General features: G+C 39.3%; 1 protein-coding gene across 6 annotated transcripts in view; it reads left to right on the top strand.

Annotated features, from left to right (window-relative positions):
- SWT1 (SWT1 RNA endoribonuclease homolog) overlaps positions 1 to 16,282 on the top strand; it is a 100,339-nt gene that overhangs the window by 7,826 nt on the left and 76,231 nt on the right. For all 6 annotated transcript variants that reach the window (XR_006519667.2, XR_011498099.1, XM_014850307.3 and 3 more), the window contains 4 exons: positions 1,635 to 1,724; positions 4,604 to 4,687; positions 6,213 to 6,271; positions 11,134 to 11,875. Coding sequence is in view for 4 of the 6 variants with exons in the window: in XM_014850307.3 (XP_014705793.1) it covers positions 1,644 to 1,724; positions 4,604 to 4,687; positions 6,213 to 6,271; positions 11,134 to 11,875 (966 nt within the window). In the remaining 2 variants the exon portion in view is untranslated. The remainder of the gene's footprint in view (positions 1 to 1,634; positions 1,725 to 4,603; positions 4,688 to 6,212; positions 6,272 to 11,133; positions 11,876 to 16,282) is intronic.

The following is a 16,282-nucleotide window of genomic DNA, read 5'->3' as shown; positions in this document are numbered from 1 at the left end:
AAGAGCTCGATTTCATATAATGGGTCATTCTGTTATAGAACTGCACTTAGTGTGATCATGATTGACCAGGAGTAATTGCAATTGCTTGGTTTCTGGCCATTGTTATGTTCATGGTCTCAATACGTGTCACTACCAGTATTAAATTCTCCTTTGAGTTTTGCTTTTAGACCCCTCCTTTCTTTTTGGTGAGGAAGATTGGCCCTGAGCTAACTTCTGTTCCCAATCTTCCTCTTTTTGCTTGAGGAAGATTGCTGCTGAGCTAACATCTGTGCCAATCCTCCTCTACTTTGTATGTGGGATGCTGTGCAGCATGGCTTAATGAGTGGTGTGTAGGTCTGCACCCAGGATCCAAACCTGAGAATCCCGGGCTACCGAAGTGGAGTGCGCGAACTTAACCACTATGCTGCTGGGCTGGCCCCTACACCTCCTTTGTTTTCTTCATTGAGGTTTTTTGTTGTTGTTGTTATTGAGGAAGATTAACCCTGAGCTAACATCCGCCTCCAATCCTCCTCTTTTTTGTTAAGGAAGGCTGGCCCTGAGCTAACATCCGTGCCCATCTTCCTCTGCTTTGTGTGTGGGACGCCTGCCACAGCATGGCTTGACAAGCAGTGTGTTGGTCTGCTCCTGGGATCCGAACCAGTGAATCCCGGGCCAGTGAAGCAGAACATGCACACTTAACCACTGCACCACTGCACCAGCCCCCCTAGACCCCTTTTTTATCTTCCTGCCCCGCAGACCTAGTGGTGTTCCCAGTGTCTGGCCTGTATGTTTCAACACAGGATGCTTCTGGTGCACACTAACTTGAGGATGTTTATGACTATAAGGGATACCAGTGTTGTGTTACTGGGGTTTTTTTTTGTCAGCCGCTAACAGTATTGACTTGGATCCAGAGCAGGGCTGGAAAAGTGAGACTAGGATGGGAAGTGGAAGGAGGAAATGCAATGGGCAAGAGTTGGAAGTGGCCCAGAATGAAAGAATGAAGATTGTTCTGAGGAAGAAAAGTTCACTCATTCACTCATAAATGCTTGCTGAGACATTTATGAGCACCTCCTAAGTTTTTAATACAGCATACTCCTCAAGGAGCTCAGCATTTAGTAGAAAGACAACCATGTAAACCAGTAGTTATTTAGTTCCTACTGTATACTACCCTGTGCAGAGTATTTTTTACATCCATTGTTTTATTTGAGTCCCTCAAAAACCATCTGGGATGGGTTACCGCTATTTTACATATAATGAAACTGGGGCTCAAAAAATGATTATGACTTGCTGGAAGTCTTACCCAGTGAGTGACAGAGGGTGTGTCAGGAAAATAAAGACTCATGACTAATTGGTCTTGGGGTGTAGGTGGGGCAAAATACTGCAGTCCTGCAGGCAGCTGAAAAGGTGATGTGGTGCTTAGAGAGAAGTCAGGGCTAAAGGCATAGTTTGAGAGTCATTCCTAGAAAGGTGGTAGATGAAGCTGACGGAGAGGGAAAAATCTCTATGAGAGAGAATATAAGTAAAGTGGAACGATCAGAGAATCCTGTCACCTTGGGAATGGTTAGCAAATGGAAATCATTTTATAAAACTCCAATCTTACTATAACCAAAAGAATAATTTCTAATTTTTTTTGTTTGTTTTAATGTTTGTTTTAGCTTTTCAAAATGTCCAACAAAGAATCTTGTGGAAAAAAAGACAAGTCTCAGAGAAAAGGCACCACCTCATCACCCAACTTTGATGAAGAAGTAAGAATTTTGATTTACTGACCCAAAGATACCCTTTTTTACAGTTTATTTTTGTGTAATGAAAAAATACACCTCAGTCTTAAAATGAGATATGTAAACATTTTGTTCTGCCCTTCTGACCAAGGAGAAGTCATCTGTTTTTCCCATTCTTTCTTTGCATTATTTTATTTATTCCTCACAACTCTGTGAGGTAGGTACTGTTAATAACCCATTTGCATGAATGAACAAACTGAGGCTTAGAGAGATAAGTAATTTGCCTCGGCATTCCTGACTTCAATTCTATGCCCCAAATCCTCATTTTCATAGAAATAACTCACCAGGAGACCATTTTGCACATCTTCTCCCTTCTCCATTCTCTCCGCCTTGGATAGGATTATGTGCTAATCAGTCAGAACTGGCTGCCCTGTGTGGGGGAGGCTAAGGGTAGGGAAGGTGTGCTCACATGTTCCTTTCTCTGCTACTGTCAGCACTCTGCCTTAGAAGTGTTTTGGTAGATGAAATTTAGAATGTCTAAGTAATTGAGCTGGGTGTTGTCTCCAGGAAGCAAGACTGAAATGTGATTGATGTAACCAAAGCAAGCAAACCAAAAACCCTGCCATCAGTTTTTTATTATAAACTCTCTGAATAGTCTGCATAGTGCATCATCAGAATTAGACGATGTTTATGCTGTAATGCCATCTAAGATGGGAGAGTAAAATCCGGCAAAGGTGAATATTCGCTATGTAAGTGATTTCTCTGGTAGTTCATAGGCTTTTTCATCACCTGGATGCAGTATCCCAAAGATCATTAAACTTTTTGGTGTTTTTCCCTTGCTTACTAACTTCCTGATTACTAATTTGGCCTCCTAGGTACAGAAATAATTGGAAAAGGGCCCCTGGAACGTGGCCAGACAGTCCTCTGGTGTCCTTGATTTATCTATCCCCTATGTGACACTGATAATTGGCATTTTCTTTGTAGTTCTCGTCCTATTCTCTCTTCACCTACTTGAATCAGATTCCCTCTTGCCGTTGCTCCTCCAAATTTGCTTTCCTCACGGCCAGCGGTGGTTTCCACGTTGCTAAATCCCTTGGTCAGTTTTCAGACTCCGTCTGTCTTGACCCATCAGCAGTATTTGACATGGCTGATTCACCTTCTCCTTGAAACACTTTCTTTCCTTAGCTTTTTGAGACACCATACTCTCCTTATTTTCCTCCTCGTTGGTGACTTCTTCGAAGTGGTCTTTGCTGGTTCCTCCTCATCTTCTTTTTTTTTCTTGGAAAAGCAGAGGGCAGATCTTTGTGGGAAAGAACAGCCCCGTGGCTGGTGGCTGGGGTGAAGCACCCAGCAAACAGAAGGAGAGAGGAGGGGGCTAGAAAGGAGAGGGGGAGGGGAGGTAGAGAAGGGGGAGGGGAATGAGGGAAGGGAACCTGGGAGTTGCTGAACTGAGACCAGTGGAGCTAGGAGAAGTCCTTCCTGAAGGCCGCAGCCCCATGTGGGGACTGACAAGAGGGCAAAGGGCTGTGTATTGGTGGGAGTGTCATTTAACTTGCTGCTCCCCTCTCCTCCCAGCAGCCCTCCAGGCTCCCATATTTTTTTTCTGCTTTTCTTGTTTTTTTTTTTTAGGAAAATTAGCCCTGAGCTAATATCCACTGCCAATCCTCCTCTTTTTGCTGAGGAAGACTGGCCCTGAGCTAACATCCGTGTCCATCTTTCTCCACTTTATATGTGGGATGCCTGCCACAGTTTTCCCAGTTTAGTAAATTGCAGTTTTGTTCTTTCAGTTGCTTGGGCCAAAACCCTTGTCCTCATGCTGTCCTTGCATCAAGTCTATCAGCAAATTCCATCAGCTTTCTCTTAATAATATTCAGAGTCTGATTGCCTCCTCTACCGCTATCACTGTGATCTAGGCCATCGCTTGCTCTTCTAGATTATTCCAGTAGTGTCTAAATTGATCTCCCTGCTTCTGCCTTTGCCTCCTCTGTTCACTTCTTAACACAGCAGCTGGAGTGATCCTATTAAAGTGTCAGTCAGTTTATGTCACCCCCCTGTTCAGTACTTTCTAGAGGTTTTCCACGTCATCCAGGGTAAAAGCTAAGTTCTTTGCAGGGGCTAACAAAGCGACTTGCTCTCTCCATCTCATCTCCCTCTCATTCTCTCCTTGCTTTCTCCACTCCATGGCTTCCTTGCTGTTCCAAAAGCCAGGCACATTCCTGCCTCAGGGCCTTTGCCCTTGCTCTTATCCCCCATTCTCCTGTGAACTTATCAGTGGGGCCTTTTCTGACTGTGTTTAAAGTTGCAACTGCCTCCGCCTTCACCTCCCAGCCCTTCCTGACCCTTTCTCTGCTTTATTTTTTTACATAGCATCATCTGACACACTAAGTATATTACTTGTTTATTTGTAAATTCCTGCCCTAGATTTTAACCTCCATGAGGGCAGGGACTTTTATTGTTTTTTCATTAATCTGTCCCCACCATCTAGAATGTCTTTGGTACATGCTTGGTAGTCCGAATATGTTTGTCCTGGCTCTCTTGAATTCAGGATCCATTGAAAAAGAAGTAGATACGTGGTTTTGCTTTGTAGAAGGCTGAATCCCACCATGGCAGTGCCACTCCCAGTGCCCTTATCTGAGCTGTCTACTGGCCTCTGCTGTAGCACCTGGATCCCGTCTCATCTCTGATTCAAGAGTACCTGTATCTTCTGATTTCTAGTTGAGATTCCCTTCTGGTTGAGTTTCTCTTCCTCTTACCAAATTTTGTGTGCTTTGAAACATTCTTCCCCTCTGAAGTTTCTTATTAAGTAGAAGGAATGTTGATTTATAATGACAGTGATGAAATGATGCTGTCTTACACTGTGCTTTATCTTGTGCCTTTCTTTCCTTTTTTCCAAATGGCTTTCTCAGGATAAGAAAGAGAAAAAAAACTCAGCGAGTTCTGCTGGTTCAGCTTGCTCTGTAAGATCTGTTTCATCAGAGAAGAGAAAACTGGTGAGTAGTTTAGATACTGTAACTCTCAAAATTATTCATATTAAAGTTTAATATACAGTTGGAAGGCTTATGATACTATAAATTGTGACACTACTTTTATATTAACTTTTTCTTTATATCTTATTGTAGCCAATAGAAGGAAAACTAGTGTTTGGTTTTTTCTTCCTTCTCCTCAGCACAAAGCATTTATCAAGTTCTTTATTTCATTGTACTGATAGACCCCATCATGTGGGATTAGACGACGTGGATATAAATTTAGGCAGTTTTTAAGTCTTTTCTCACATCTGGTTATATTTGTCTTTACAATTTCCGTTTGAGGTAGCCAAGGCGGATATAGTGTTTGCATTTTCAGATTCAGAAATTGAGATTCAGAAGGTTGTGACTTGTCCAAGGACACGAAATTGTTTACAGCAACAGAGCCAAGTCCAGAGTTCTTTCCACTGTCATTCAAATAATTAGAAACAGTGGCAGCAGACTGAACACGTGAAGCTAGTGCGTGGGTGGCTGGTGAAGTACTTCCACGTTCAAGTTGAAGTTAGGTGTGTATTGGGATAGCCACATAGTTGTTGTGGGTAATAAGAGAGAGTAGTTGTGAAAGTTCTATGAATACAGAATTATGTTTTTAAGAATTTGTTTGTTTTTATATAATGAAACTGCTGTTTCAATTTATTGGTGGTATATTAACCGCCTTAAAACACTGATTTCATCATATTTCTCCTCTGTTGAGAAATCTTCAGTCACTTTTTAGTTGTCCTTCAGTGCCCTCTTATATTTGGTTATACCTTAACTCTACAGTTTTCTTTTTTCTTCTTCCTCAAAGCAGTCCTTCTGCTTCTAGCTAGACTGGTTTATTTTCTTTCTGCTGAATTTATGCCAGTCATCTCCAGCTTCTTAGAATTCTTAAACATTCTTAGCTGAGAATGCCTTTTTATTTTATCCATTAGTCTTTATTCCATTTATATTCAATCTTTAGCATATATTTTGCTCACCATTTTTCCTCGGTATATTCCAAATTTGCGTGATGGATGTTTTGAACTCTACAACTTATTATCTATTCTTCTGCTTTGACCCGTAGTTATGTCCTTACATTATTTGTACGCATCCTTCTACTGCTCTCTACTTTATTCTTTTACTTTGCTCTGAGCTCTTTTGGACAGAGACTATATCCTGTTTCTCTCTTATTTTTCTTATGCCTAGCCCGGTATTCCCAGAGTACATAGAGAGACGGGGTGAGAGAGTAGATAGAGTAGACAGATCTGGTTTCACATCGTGGCTCTGCTATTGACTTGCTCTGTGACGTGAGGAAGATACTTTGCTCTGATTAAGCCTTGGGTACTTTATCTGTAAAATGGGGATGATAATATTTGTCTCACAAGATTATTGGGAGGATTAAGGAAGTTACTGTGTCAGCCTATTCACCAACATATAGATATGGAAAAAAAATATTATCTCCCAATCTCCTCCCCTGTAACTACAATACCAGTGTATAATTTATATTTCCTAAATGGTACATTTTTTCTTTTAGAAATCAGATCATACAGACATTTTGTATTGTAATGTAAAAAGAAGACAAGAACTGAACAGGTAAATTTCCCATTTTTCTTGATATCTTTTTACTTTTTTGGCATAGAATTGTGAGACTAAATGTTTAGATTCGCAAAATCCTTTATTTACTTTGATTAGTACTGTTTCACATGCAGATATTTCTGGGTCTATTACAGATTATGATTATTGAATTTTCTTAATATTAGTATAAATTCAAGGAAGAGTTGGCTGAAATAAAAAGTCTATCAGAATTCTATACTGTGTAAATGATACTTAGAAAAAAATGTAAATTTTCTTTCAAGGTGATTTGATTTTGACACATTTTTAGAAGATACATAACTTCTGTCGATGAAAATAATCCATAACCAATCTATAAATGAAAATTTGGGAGAGTTTATTCTGAGCTAAAATCTGAGAACCATGGCCCGGGGCCTTTCTTCCTGAAGGAAGAAAGGGCACCAAAGAAGTGAGGTACACAGAGTGGTTATATACCCCCAAAGAGGATGCTTTACATATGATTGAAATGTCCCTCCCACAGTAGTCACAAGATTGCCCTGTCGGCACAGCGCTTGATGGACACAGCAGGTAGTGGGTCTGCTGTCTCGGAGGGTGTAGCAGGAGGCAAGTCTATTGTCTCGAGCTGGGTGGTCACAGGTGAGCACAGCAATCAGTTTCTAGCCTAAGGAGAGATGCTTAATCCTTAAGGGAATGCCAACGTTGAGAGGGGGAGGAAAGTTGCACCTTTATCTCAAGGGCCTTTGCTCTTGCCATAGGGAATATCTAAAGCAGATATACAACGCATGCTCAACGGCCACGGTCAGGCCCTTTTGGAAAGACAAGGTCAGGCCGGATTAGGTTTACACCAAATGGCTTCCTCATATTCTCCAATAAATCCTATTGCTTGCCATTTTTATTTGTCACTTCATTACATATAGTTATGGAAAAAGTCATGAGGCTGATTTAGAAATTTTGGATAAATTATTTTTACATATCACCCATGAAGAGACTATATAGCTTATTGAATTGAAATGGCTTTAAAACCATGCAAATTAAACTGAGTGTGGCTACAACTAAAGAACTTGGGGGATAGGAGAATAATGGAGATTATTGATCTTTAACTTCTGCATTCTTTGGATAAAAATTTCAGAGAATTTTGTGGTAAAGGAATTTCTTGCCACTAATGGGGGTAAATAGAAAAAGTATAATGCGTGATCAAAGTTGATAATATCAAGGTTTCTCTGAAAATAGGGAGTTATGGGAAAACAAGTAAAATGGCATTAAGTATAGAAATAAACGTTCTGCTTTCCAGACAAGCTCAGTTATGTTTGCTAAAAACAACAAATCCAGCTTGTCTCTGACTCTTCTTCAGCTTTTCTTTTGGATCATCTCCTCCTAGTTTTTGTGATACTTTGCTTCTGTGTTGTTATCTATGGAAGTATGTTCTGTCACAAATATCGTGTTATGCTATCACTTTCTGAATTTTTTGAACTGGATTTTTAATGCCTTTTGTACTAGTATCCTTTTTTTCTTTTCTTTTGAGTTCTAAAACACTGTTTGATTTGCTTAAGGGCACATTTTCTAGCCCTTGATTTTATATCCATGTATAAGAGCGTAGACAGACTTCTGATCTGTATATTACCCCCTTAGACTTGTTCACATAATCTTGGGAGGAGGAAGAAATAATGTTGTTGAATTATTTTGGGATTAGCATTTAAATTATTCTAAGGATTCATGAATTTACTCAAAAACCGCTATTGGGCTTCAGCCTTTGCAATGCTGAATAGTTGAATGCCTACTTCGACAACATTTCTGCATCCCGGAACCCACATGTGATCAGTGACCATGCCATTGTATGGGTTATCATCATATCTAATCAGGGTAACAATGTCAATAATATGAGCAAGGCATGGCATTTGGATTCATTGTTAATATCTGAATATTCACTTGCAAATATTGGCAAGCACTCTAGGTGTAACTTGTAGTGAAATGTTCTTTTGTCAAAGACAAACTGGGGCTGGCCTGGTGGCGCAGCAGTTAAGTGCACACGTTCCACTTTGGCAGCCTGGGGTTTGCTGGTTTGGATCCTGGGTGTGGCCATGGCACCACTTAACAAGCCATGCTGTGGCAGGTGTCCCACATATAAAGTAGAGGAAGATGAGCATGGATGTTAGCTCAGGGCCAGTCTTCCTCCCCAAAAAGAGGAGGATTGGCAGCAGATGTTAGCTCAGGGCTAATCTTCCTCAAAAATAAATAAATAAGTAAATAAACAAAGACAAACTATTTGGCATACAAGATATTTTAGAACTTCCTTGTCATGTACTTAAACAATATGTTATAGGAGCTATTACATATTTAAAAGGTTACTTGGATGAAAGAAAGCTGTAATACTGTGCTTTTGCAGGCATTAATATCAACAGTGCAGGGGGCTGGTCTGGGGCATAGTGGTTAAGTTCGCACACTCCGCTTTGGGGGCCCACAGTTCGCAGGTTTGGATCGCCAGTGTGAACCGAGCACTGCTTGTCAAGCCATGCTGTGGCAGCATCCCACATAAAATAGAGGAAGATTAGCACAGATGTTAGCTCAGTGACAATCCTCCTCAAGCAAAGAGGAAGATTGGCAACAGATGTTAGCTCAGGGCCAATCTTCCTCACCAAAAAAACACCCCACAAAAAAAACGAGTGCAGGATTTCTAGCAATCATTGCCTGCAGAGAAAGTGGTTTGTTTGCTGTTATTTACTTGTTGGAGAAGTAAGCAAACTAATTTGTCTTAAGGTTACAAGTATTTATTTATAGTATATGGCATCTTCTGTAAAAATCTCCATATTCAACTACGGGGAAGGCCTCGAAATTGGTGTGCAAACAGCGAAAGCTGAGATGCAGATAGAAAATCAGAGAGAATTTTGTCATTCTGAAAGCCAGTTACAATTGTACCATTACCACAATTCCAGATCTCTGGTTTAAGTACATACAGATGTATTAGCAATAAAATGTAAAAATGGCAACAGCTTTAAGTCTGTTTTTGAAAAGACTCAGAAAGCCTTTCTAGAAGCAGCACACTTTCAGTTTGTGGGATTTTGTCGATAAAATTGCATCGTCACCATTGACCAAGTCTTTAATTCCAGGAGTTGAAAAGGAGATAAGTTTTGCCTCAGTTACTATTAGAGAGATGACAGTATTGCTATCAGCAGTACCCATTACTGGCAGAATTAGCTAAAAAGTACTTTATTCTTCAATTGACCTAAATTGAGATTAAGTATGTAATTTAGTATCCTAAATGTGCATTATCATGACCAACGGAGCAATCTAGGAGCTGATAATGTTGAGAAGTTATTGTTCGTGCAGCATGTTACATTTTAAAATGGTTACTAAATTTTAAAATAAGCTAATTATAATTAGATTTTGACAAAATTTCACATTTATTCTTTTGGCGTAAGAGTTCAATCCAGGATGATGCTATTCAGCTTCAGCTGAATATTGATTTTACACTAAGTCATTGATAAAAAAGTATTTGCTGCATGTCTAACTTTTATGTCTAAAAAGATCTCAGAACTTTAGTATTTTGGGTTGCAAATATAAATTACTGGATTGTGTTTCATTTTGACTACAAAGTAATATCTACTTTAAAAAGGAAAACATTATTATTACCTCTAGCTATTGCTGTTTCTGATAGTTTAGCACATTTCTTTCTGGCCTTTTTACTATGCTTATTTAAATTGTTGAGATCACATTATGTATACAGATTTGTGCCCTGCTTGTTTTTTGCTTAATGTTATATCAATATTTTTTGTTGTGTTATTGAAATCTTTTTATAAACGTCATTTGAAATGACTATGGTATTCTGTCATATTTGATAGAATGATATGTTTCTTAGTCATTTCCAAAATTTTAGCATTTACTTTGTGCCTGATTTTTTGCTGTTATAAGTAATCCTGAATTGAATATCTTTTTATTTTTTAGTCCATTTCAGATTTTTTTCACCTTGATATAGATTTCTAAAATGGTAATTACTGAGAAGTGAAAGAATATGAACATTTTTAGAATTCTTAATTATACTGTCAAATTATTTTGTGGAACTGTTGTATCATTTTGCATTTCCACCAGGAACATATGAGAGAGTCCATTTTATAACTTCTTGCCAATATTTAATGTTACTTTAAAATCTTTGCTAATTTGATAGAAGAAAATGGTATGTTGTAATTAGCATGTCTGTGATTACTAGAGAAGTCAGACTTTTTTCCCCAAATGTTTATTAGCTGTTCTCTTTTTCTTTTTCATTAATTTTCTGTTGATGTCCTATTCTAGAGTCTTAGTAGTTTTTGATGAGATTTTTATTAACTAAGACTAATAATCTGTCACATTTATAACAAATACCAATTCCCAGTCCTTTTAATTTTAATTTATGCTGTCTGGTATTATATAAAGCTGTAAATTTGGACTTTTTCCAAATAGTAAATTGATTATTGCAACACCCATTTGTTGAGTAATCCTTTCCACTTCTTCGTCTTCTTTTTTTTTTTGGTGAGGAGGATTGGCCCTGGGCTAACATCTGTTGCTAGTCCTCCTCTTTTTGCTTGAGGAAATTTGTCGCTGAGCTAACATCTGTGCCAGTCTTCCTATATTTCATGTGGGATGCCGCCACAGCTTGGCTTGCCGAGCAGTGCTGGGTCTGCGCCTGGAATCCGAACCCCTGAACCCCGGGCCACTAAAGCAAGGTGTGTGAACTTAACCACTACACCACCCAGCTGGCCCCTCTACTTCATTCTTAATGTAGCCATTTCTTACTTTTTATGAAGTTTGTGTCAGTCCAGTTATGTTATTTCCTAACTAAAATGATACAGTACAACATTATGTATAATCTTGTGTAATCATAATGTAACATAGGTTTCTGTGCTGCTTTACAGACTGAATGTAGAAACTGACACTGCCCGAAAGAGACCAAAAATCAGCTTTTCATCCCGAGGACCCGTTAAACTCCAAGAAGCGTCATATTCAAATAATAATCAAATGATTTCACAGAGTTTTTCTTCAAATGGAGCTAAAAAGGATATCAATAAATGTGTAGATTTTAAAGTGAAAGGTAGTAAATTGACAAATGTTAGGAGTAAGCTTGACCATGGAAATAAAAACTTTAGCAGTCCTGAGATTGCCAAAGATGTGAAACCTAAAGCTGAAGGTGAGGCAAATGAAAAAAAATGGGCTCATTTACTTGCTCAGAGGGGGAAGATGAAAGAACACGAGAAAGAAAAGTACAATAAATTTGGAGACAGTTCTGAAAAATGTGTTTTGGAGAAATGGAAGAGAATCCAATTTTCTCAGGATTACAGTTCCAACAAGATAATTAAGGAACCCCTCAAATCTAGAAGAAGGAAGATCAGTTTCAAAATCCCAGCAAAATCCTGTGATACTCTCCAGAAGCTTGTAGGAGGAAGTGTCTTCAGTGTAGATTCTACCAAATCGAAGACTAAGCCAGAGAATAAAGAATGCCTGGAAGGCTGCTGGGTGTCGTTTAATTTGACTAGGCACCCAAGAGAACGTTTATTTTCAGATTCCATGTGTAAGCAGACTGTTCATGAGTCAAAAGGAAAATATCATCGTGAGCATCATGAAAGTAATGATTCAAGTTCTAGTGCAAACCTAACCCAGGTAAAGTAGTACAAAATGAAGAATATAGGTTTTAGCGAAGAGTTTTAATATGCTCAGATTTGAGTTGTTCCTTTCACTGATTGTGATCGTAGTGGGCTGATTCAAATTTAGTTAGGAAGATTTGTATTGGTTCCTTTATTTTGCCCTTTTAACTCCAGCTTCCTTAGGAAGATATCCTGGTAAGCATGAAGGATCAGTAATAGAAGGGAATGTGTAAAAATGTAGAAAGACGCAGTTAGAGATAGTCCTTTCAGAAAAGCACTGCTCCAGTGTCTTAGGCTCTTCTATAACCCCAGGTACTATAGAACACCCAGGGCTTAATATCCTGAATAGTTTTAACAAATTATTTTTGGAGTGCCCCTGTGTGCCAGGCACTGCAGTCACAGTCTTTGTTTTCAGAGACTTATTCCTGTGAGGAGACACGCAAGCTGTCACCCTAAGTCTGATAAGTACTTATCACTTAATATGGGATTACAGCGGAGGATTAACATGGCCTTGGTACACTGTGGAGGGATTAGTTAAGAAAGGTTTACTGGAGCAGGTAACGTTTAAACTGAGAACTAAAGAATGCGTAGGAGTTATTCAGGCGAAGGTGAGGTGGGTGGAATGGGAGAAGGAGGGATGTTCTAGGCAAAGGGAACTACAGTCCTGTGTTAATGAACCCTTAACGAAGGGATGTGTTCTGAGAAATGTGTGGTTAGGTGATTTTGTCATCGTGCGAACATCATAGAGTGTACTGAAGGGAAACAAAATTTACCACCCCAAAATGTGTCTCTTTAATATGGAGATTACTTTAGGTTGATTATTTTTAAGAAACAAAAGATTCAGGAAGTCTTTCACGTTACCTTCCCCTTAACTGCCTAAAAGAATGTGAAAAACCTGTCTCAGGAAGTGAGCTATCACCTTAGCACAACATGAACTAGGTGGTAGACAGGGAGGAACCTAGACAAGCCTGTTTGTTGGGCTCCCCTTTGTGTCCATCTGTTTCTGTATGGCCAAACACTTGTTTTCCAAATGTTTGCTCCTTTTCACCTGCTTGTAAATTATCTTCCTTCCCTTTGAAGTCCCTGACTCTGCCCACCACCAACATCTTTTGTCTTTAGCTGAGGATGTTATTTAAGGTGAGAGTTTGAGCCATTTTGGCAAGTTACTCAGTTTTCCTAGATTTCTCCCATATATATGTGTTATTAAGCATTTGTTTGTTTTTCTCATGTTAATCTGTCTCATGTCAATTTAATTCTTACCAGCCAGAAGAATCTAGAAGGATAGAGGAAAATTTCTTCCTCTCCCACCGTACTTGCACAAACCTAGATAGTATAGCCTGTACTACACAGCTAGGCTATACAGTACTAATCTGTGGGACCACGGTAGCATATGCGGTCCATTGTTGACTGCACATGACTGTACATGTACAGAGATCCAGGCTAGAAAGCTTGGCACATCTAGTTTGCTTTGAAATTATGTAATAAATTGGCTTTTGTGGACTAATTTGAGAAACTAATCTCTATAGCTTTGTTTCTATGGCAAATTATTTACCTTTAAGAAAACTTTTAGAACTTTGGTAACTTTAGAACTTGAAAACTTCAAAAATTCTGAAATTTAGAGACTGCTTGAAATAGGGGTGGTTGAGCCTACCTGCTTTTAGGAATCAAGACTATAGATAGCAGTATAAGATACTTCCTATGAAAAATGGAGGGATTATAAGGAGCGAGGCCAGAAGAGCTTGAGAGAGAGCACTTTTTGTTCAGTGAACTTAAAGGGTCCAAAGAGAGAAATAATTGAGTTTGTTCTTTTTATTGCTTTCTTAAAGGAAAGCTCCAGTTTTCTCCTGTGTTATGATTAGTTCCCTAGAGTAAATGCAAGAAAGGAACTTGAAGTTGCCAGTATGTTCAGTGAACATCGTTGTATCATTGCTTTGTGTTCTTCTTGTGGTGCACACCTCAGGAATAGTATGAGAAATCCCTGCAGTGCATCTTCTGGGTTCCTTTGGTCTCTATAGTGAATTGCTACACAAACCGAAGGAGGTACATAGCATGAATATTAAGTCGTAGGGGAAGCAGTTTTTGCATGTGTAGGGCAGGAAGACATTTCCTCTACCCTCTCTTGGTTCGTTTGGCTGGAGAACTAATTAAGTTCACGTGAGACAGAATAGCAGGAGAAAATTAAACAAAGCTTTATATTCGGAGGACCATGGCCCAGGGCCTTTCTTCCCAAAGGAAGAAAAGGTACCGAAGAAGTGGGGTGCACAGAGTGGTTATATACCCCCAAACAGGATGTTTCACGTAGGATTGAAATGTCCCTTTTACAGTAGTCGTGAGACTGCTCTGTCAGCACAGCGACTGATGGAAACAGGAGATAGGTCTGCTGTCTCGGTGAACACAGCAGGGTGGCAGGTCTGTTGTCTTGAGCTGGGTGGTCACAGGTGAGCTGGGTGTTCAAAGGTGAGTGCAGCAATCAGTTCCTAGCCTAAGGAAAGATGCTTATCCTTAAGGAAATGCCAATGTGGGGGGGAAGTTGCACCTTTGTCTTAAGGCCATTTATTCTTGCCATAGGAAATGTTTTAAAGCAGATATACAGAGTGTGCTCAATGGCCACAGTCAGGCCCTTTTGGAAAAAAGCCAAGTCAGGCTGAATTAGGTTTACACCAAATGGCTTCCTCATGTACTCCAATATATCCTATTGCTTGCCGTTTCTATTTGTCAATGTATACATGGGAGAGGCTCAGGCAAGCTGAGCAACTCGCCAAAATGGCCAAAACCACCACCCCAAACATCATATCCAGCTGAAGACAAAGGAGGATGTTGGGGGTGGGGGGAGTCAGTTACAGGAGGCTACCAGACAAGCACAACAAACAAATGCAGATTTAAGTCCTTGCCTTCCCCGTTGATTAAGAGTTTCTAGAGATAAGGTCATCCCCCCTTCTTCCTGGTAGAGAGGGAGATATCTTTACAGATGGAGCTTTCCTTTACAGTGTAAATGTCTCTTATAAAGGGTAAGTAAATTCTACTTACCAGTTGCTTTCCAGCCCCAAATAATCATCATGCCAAAGAGACATCTTGGGGTGGCCAATTCCAGGCCCCCCCCACACATGGTTACTTTCCAGTTATTGGAATTAATACTCTTTATAAACTATGCCTTTAATAGCAGTCTTGTCTGACTTAAAGTCATTGAGATACAGGAGCAGTAAGAAAATATTGTTCTTTCTTGAATATGTTATCTTTAGCATATTATTGACTGTAGCTAATCATCTTAATATTATGTTTATTGTCATTTTCCTCACAAATTCCTCAATAGATAATTATCTGCTTGAAATAATGACTGGACTGTACAAGGAAATAATTGTATTTTCTGGATTTAGTAATCCTGTGGTTTAGAAATCTTGTTATACTTTCCTGAGAGAAAATAACTTCTGTTTCTGAGGTCTTGTAGTCCTTTGATATAGACCACTCTCAGTTTGCGCCCTTCCCTCACCATTGCAAATTAATGTTCTAGAGATTTATCATTTATAGGCCACTTTTACAAACAGTATCCCACTTAATCCTTACAAGTCTGTGAAGTACAAATCTATCAGTTTATCAAACATTAATTAAATATACTTATTATGTATCAGGTACGTTTCTAGGTTCTAGGGACTTAAAGATAAATAAGGTGCTCTTTATCCTCAAGAAGTTCCCAGGGAGGGAGATTTGTAAACAAATACACTGTGATACAGTGAAGGAAATAGTAGAGCCCTAAGAATTGGGTTGGTGTTAGTATAAATTTTGGGATGAGTTTAGGGAGGGCTCACAAATGTGGAGATTCTTAAACTTGGTGTTGAAAGGTATATAGAGCAAGGAGTAGCAGTGTTGTCCCACCACGGTGGAGGGCCAGTGTGTGTAATGGCACAGAGTTGTGAAATTGAATGGCAAGAATGTGCGTGGGCACTAAGCTGGTCAGTATGACTGGAGTTGAGATATGTGGAGAATCCATAGGAGAAGAAGTTAGAGAGGAAGCCAGTGTATTACTTTGTATCCCATGGGAAAGATTGGTTTTCTATCTTGTATTCTGTAGATGGTACAGGGCCCCTGAAATGTAATCAAGGAAGCAGTCTAATCAGATTTTCAGTTTAGAACCACTCCAGTAGATAAAACCATTATTACCCTTATTATTGGTATTCTTTTTGTCATCCCTAGGGAAGGCTTCATCCCATTCCATGTATTTATTAAGCATGGTGGGGGAGGGCAAATAGTTAAATACCCATTAAGACTTTCTTTTTGGATAAGGAGGAAGTTTTCAGGGACAATTGACATGAACTTTTCTGGATTTGGGGGTGATAGAAAATTTATTGAAGTCACTGGAAGTGGCCTGTGGTCAAAGAGAGTGAAGGGTAGTAGTGACCTAAGTGACAATTAAAGATTTCAAATGTCA

This window comes from Equus asinus, chromosome 25, assembly GCF_041296235.1.
Source record: "Equus asinus isolate D_3611 breed Donkey chromosome 25, EquAss-T2T_v2, whole genome shotgun sequence".
In the NCBI taxonomy this organism is placed as follows: domain Eukaryota; kingdom Metazoa; phylum Chordata; class Mammalia; order Perissodactyla; family Equidae; genus Equus; species Equus asinus.
Note: the sequence above shows the minus strand (reverse complement) of the source record. Positions and strands in the feature narration are given on the sequence as shown.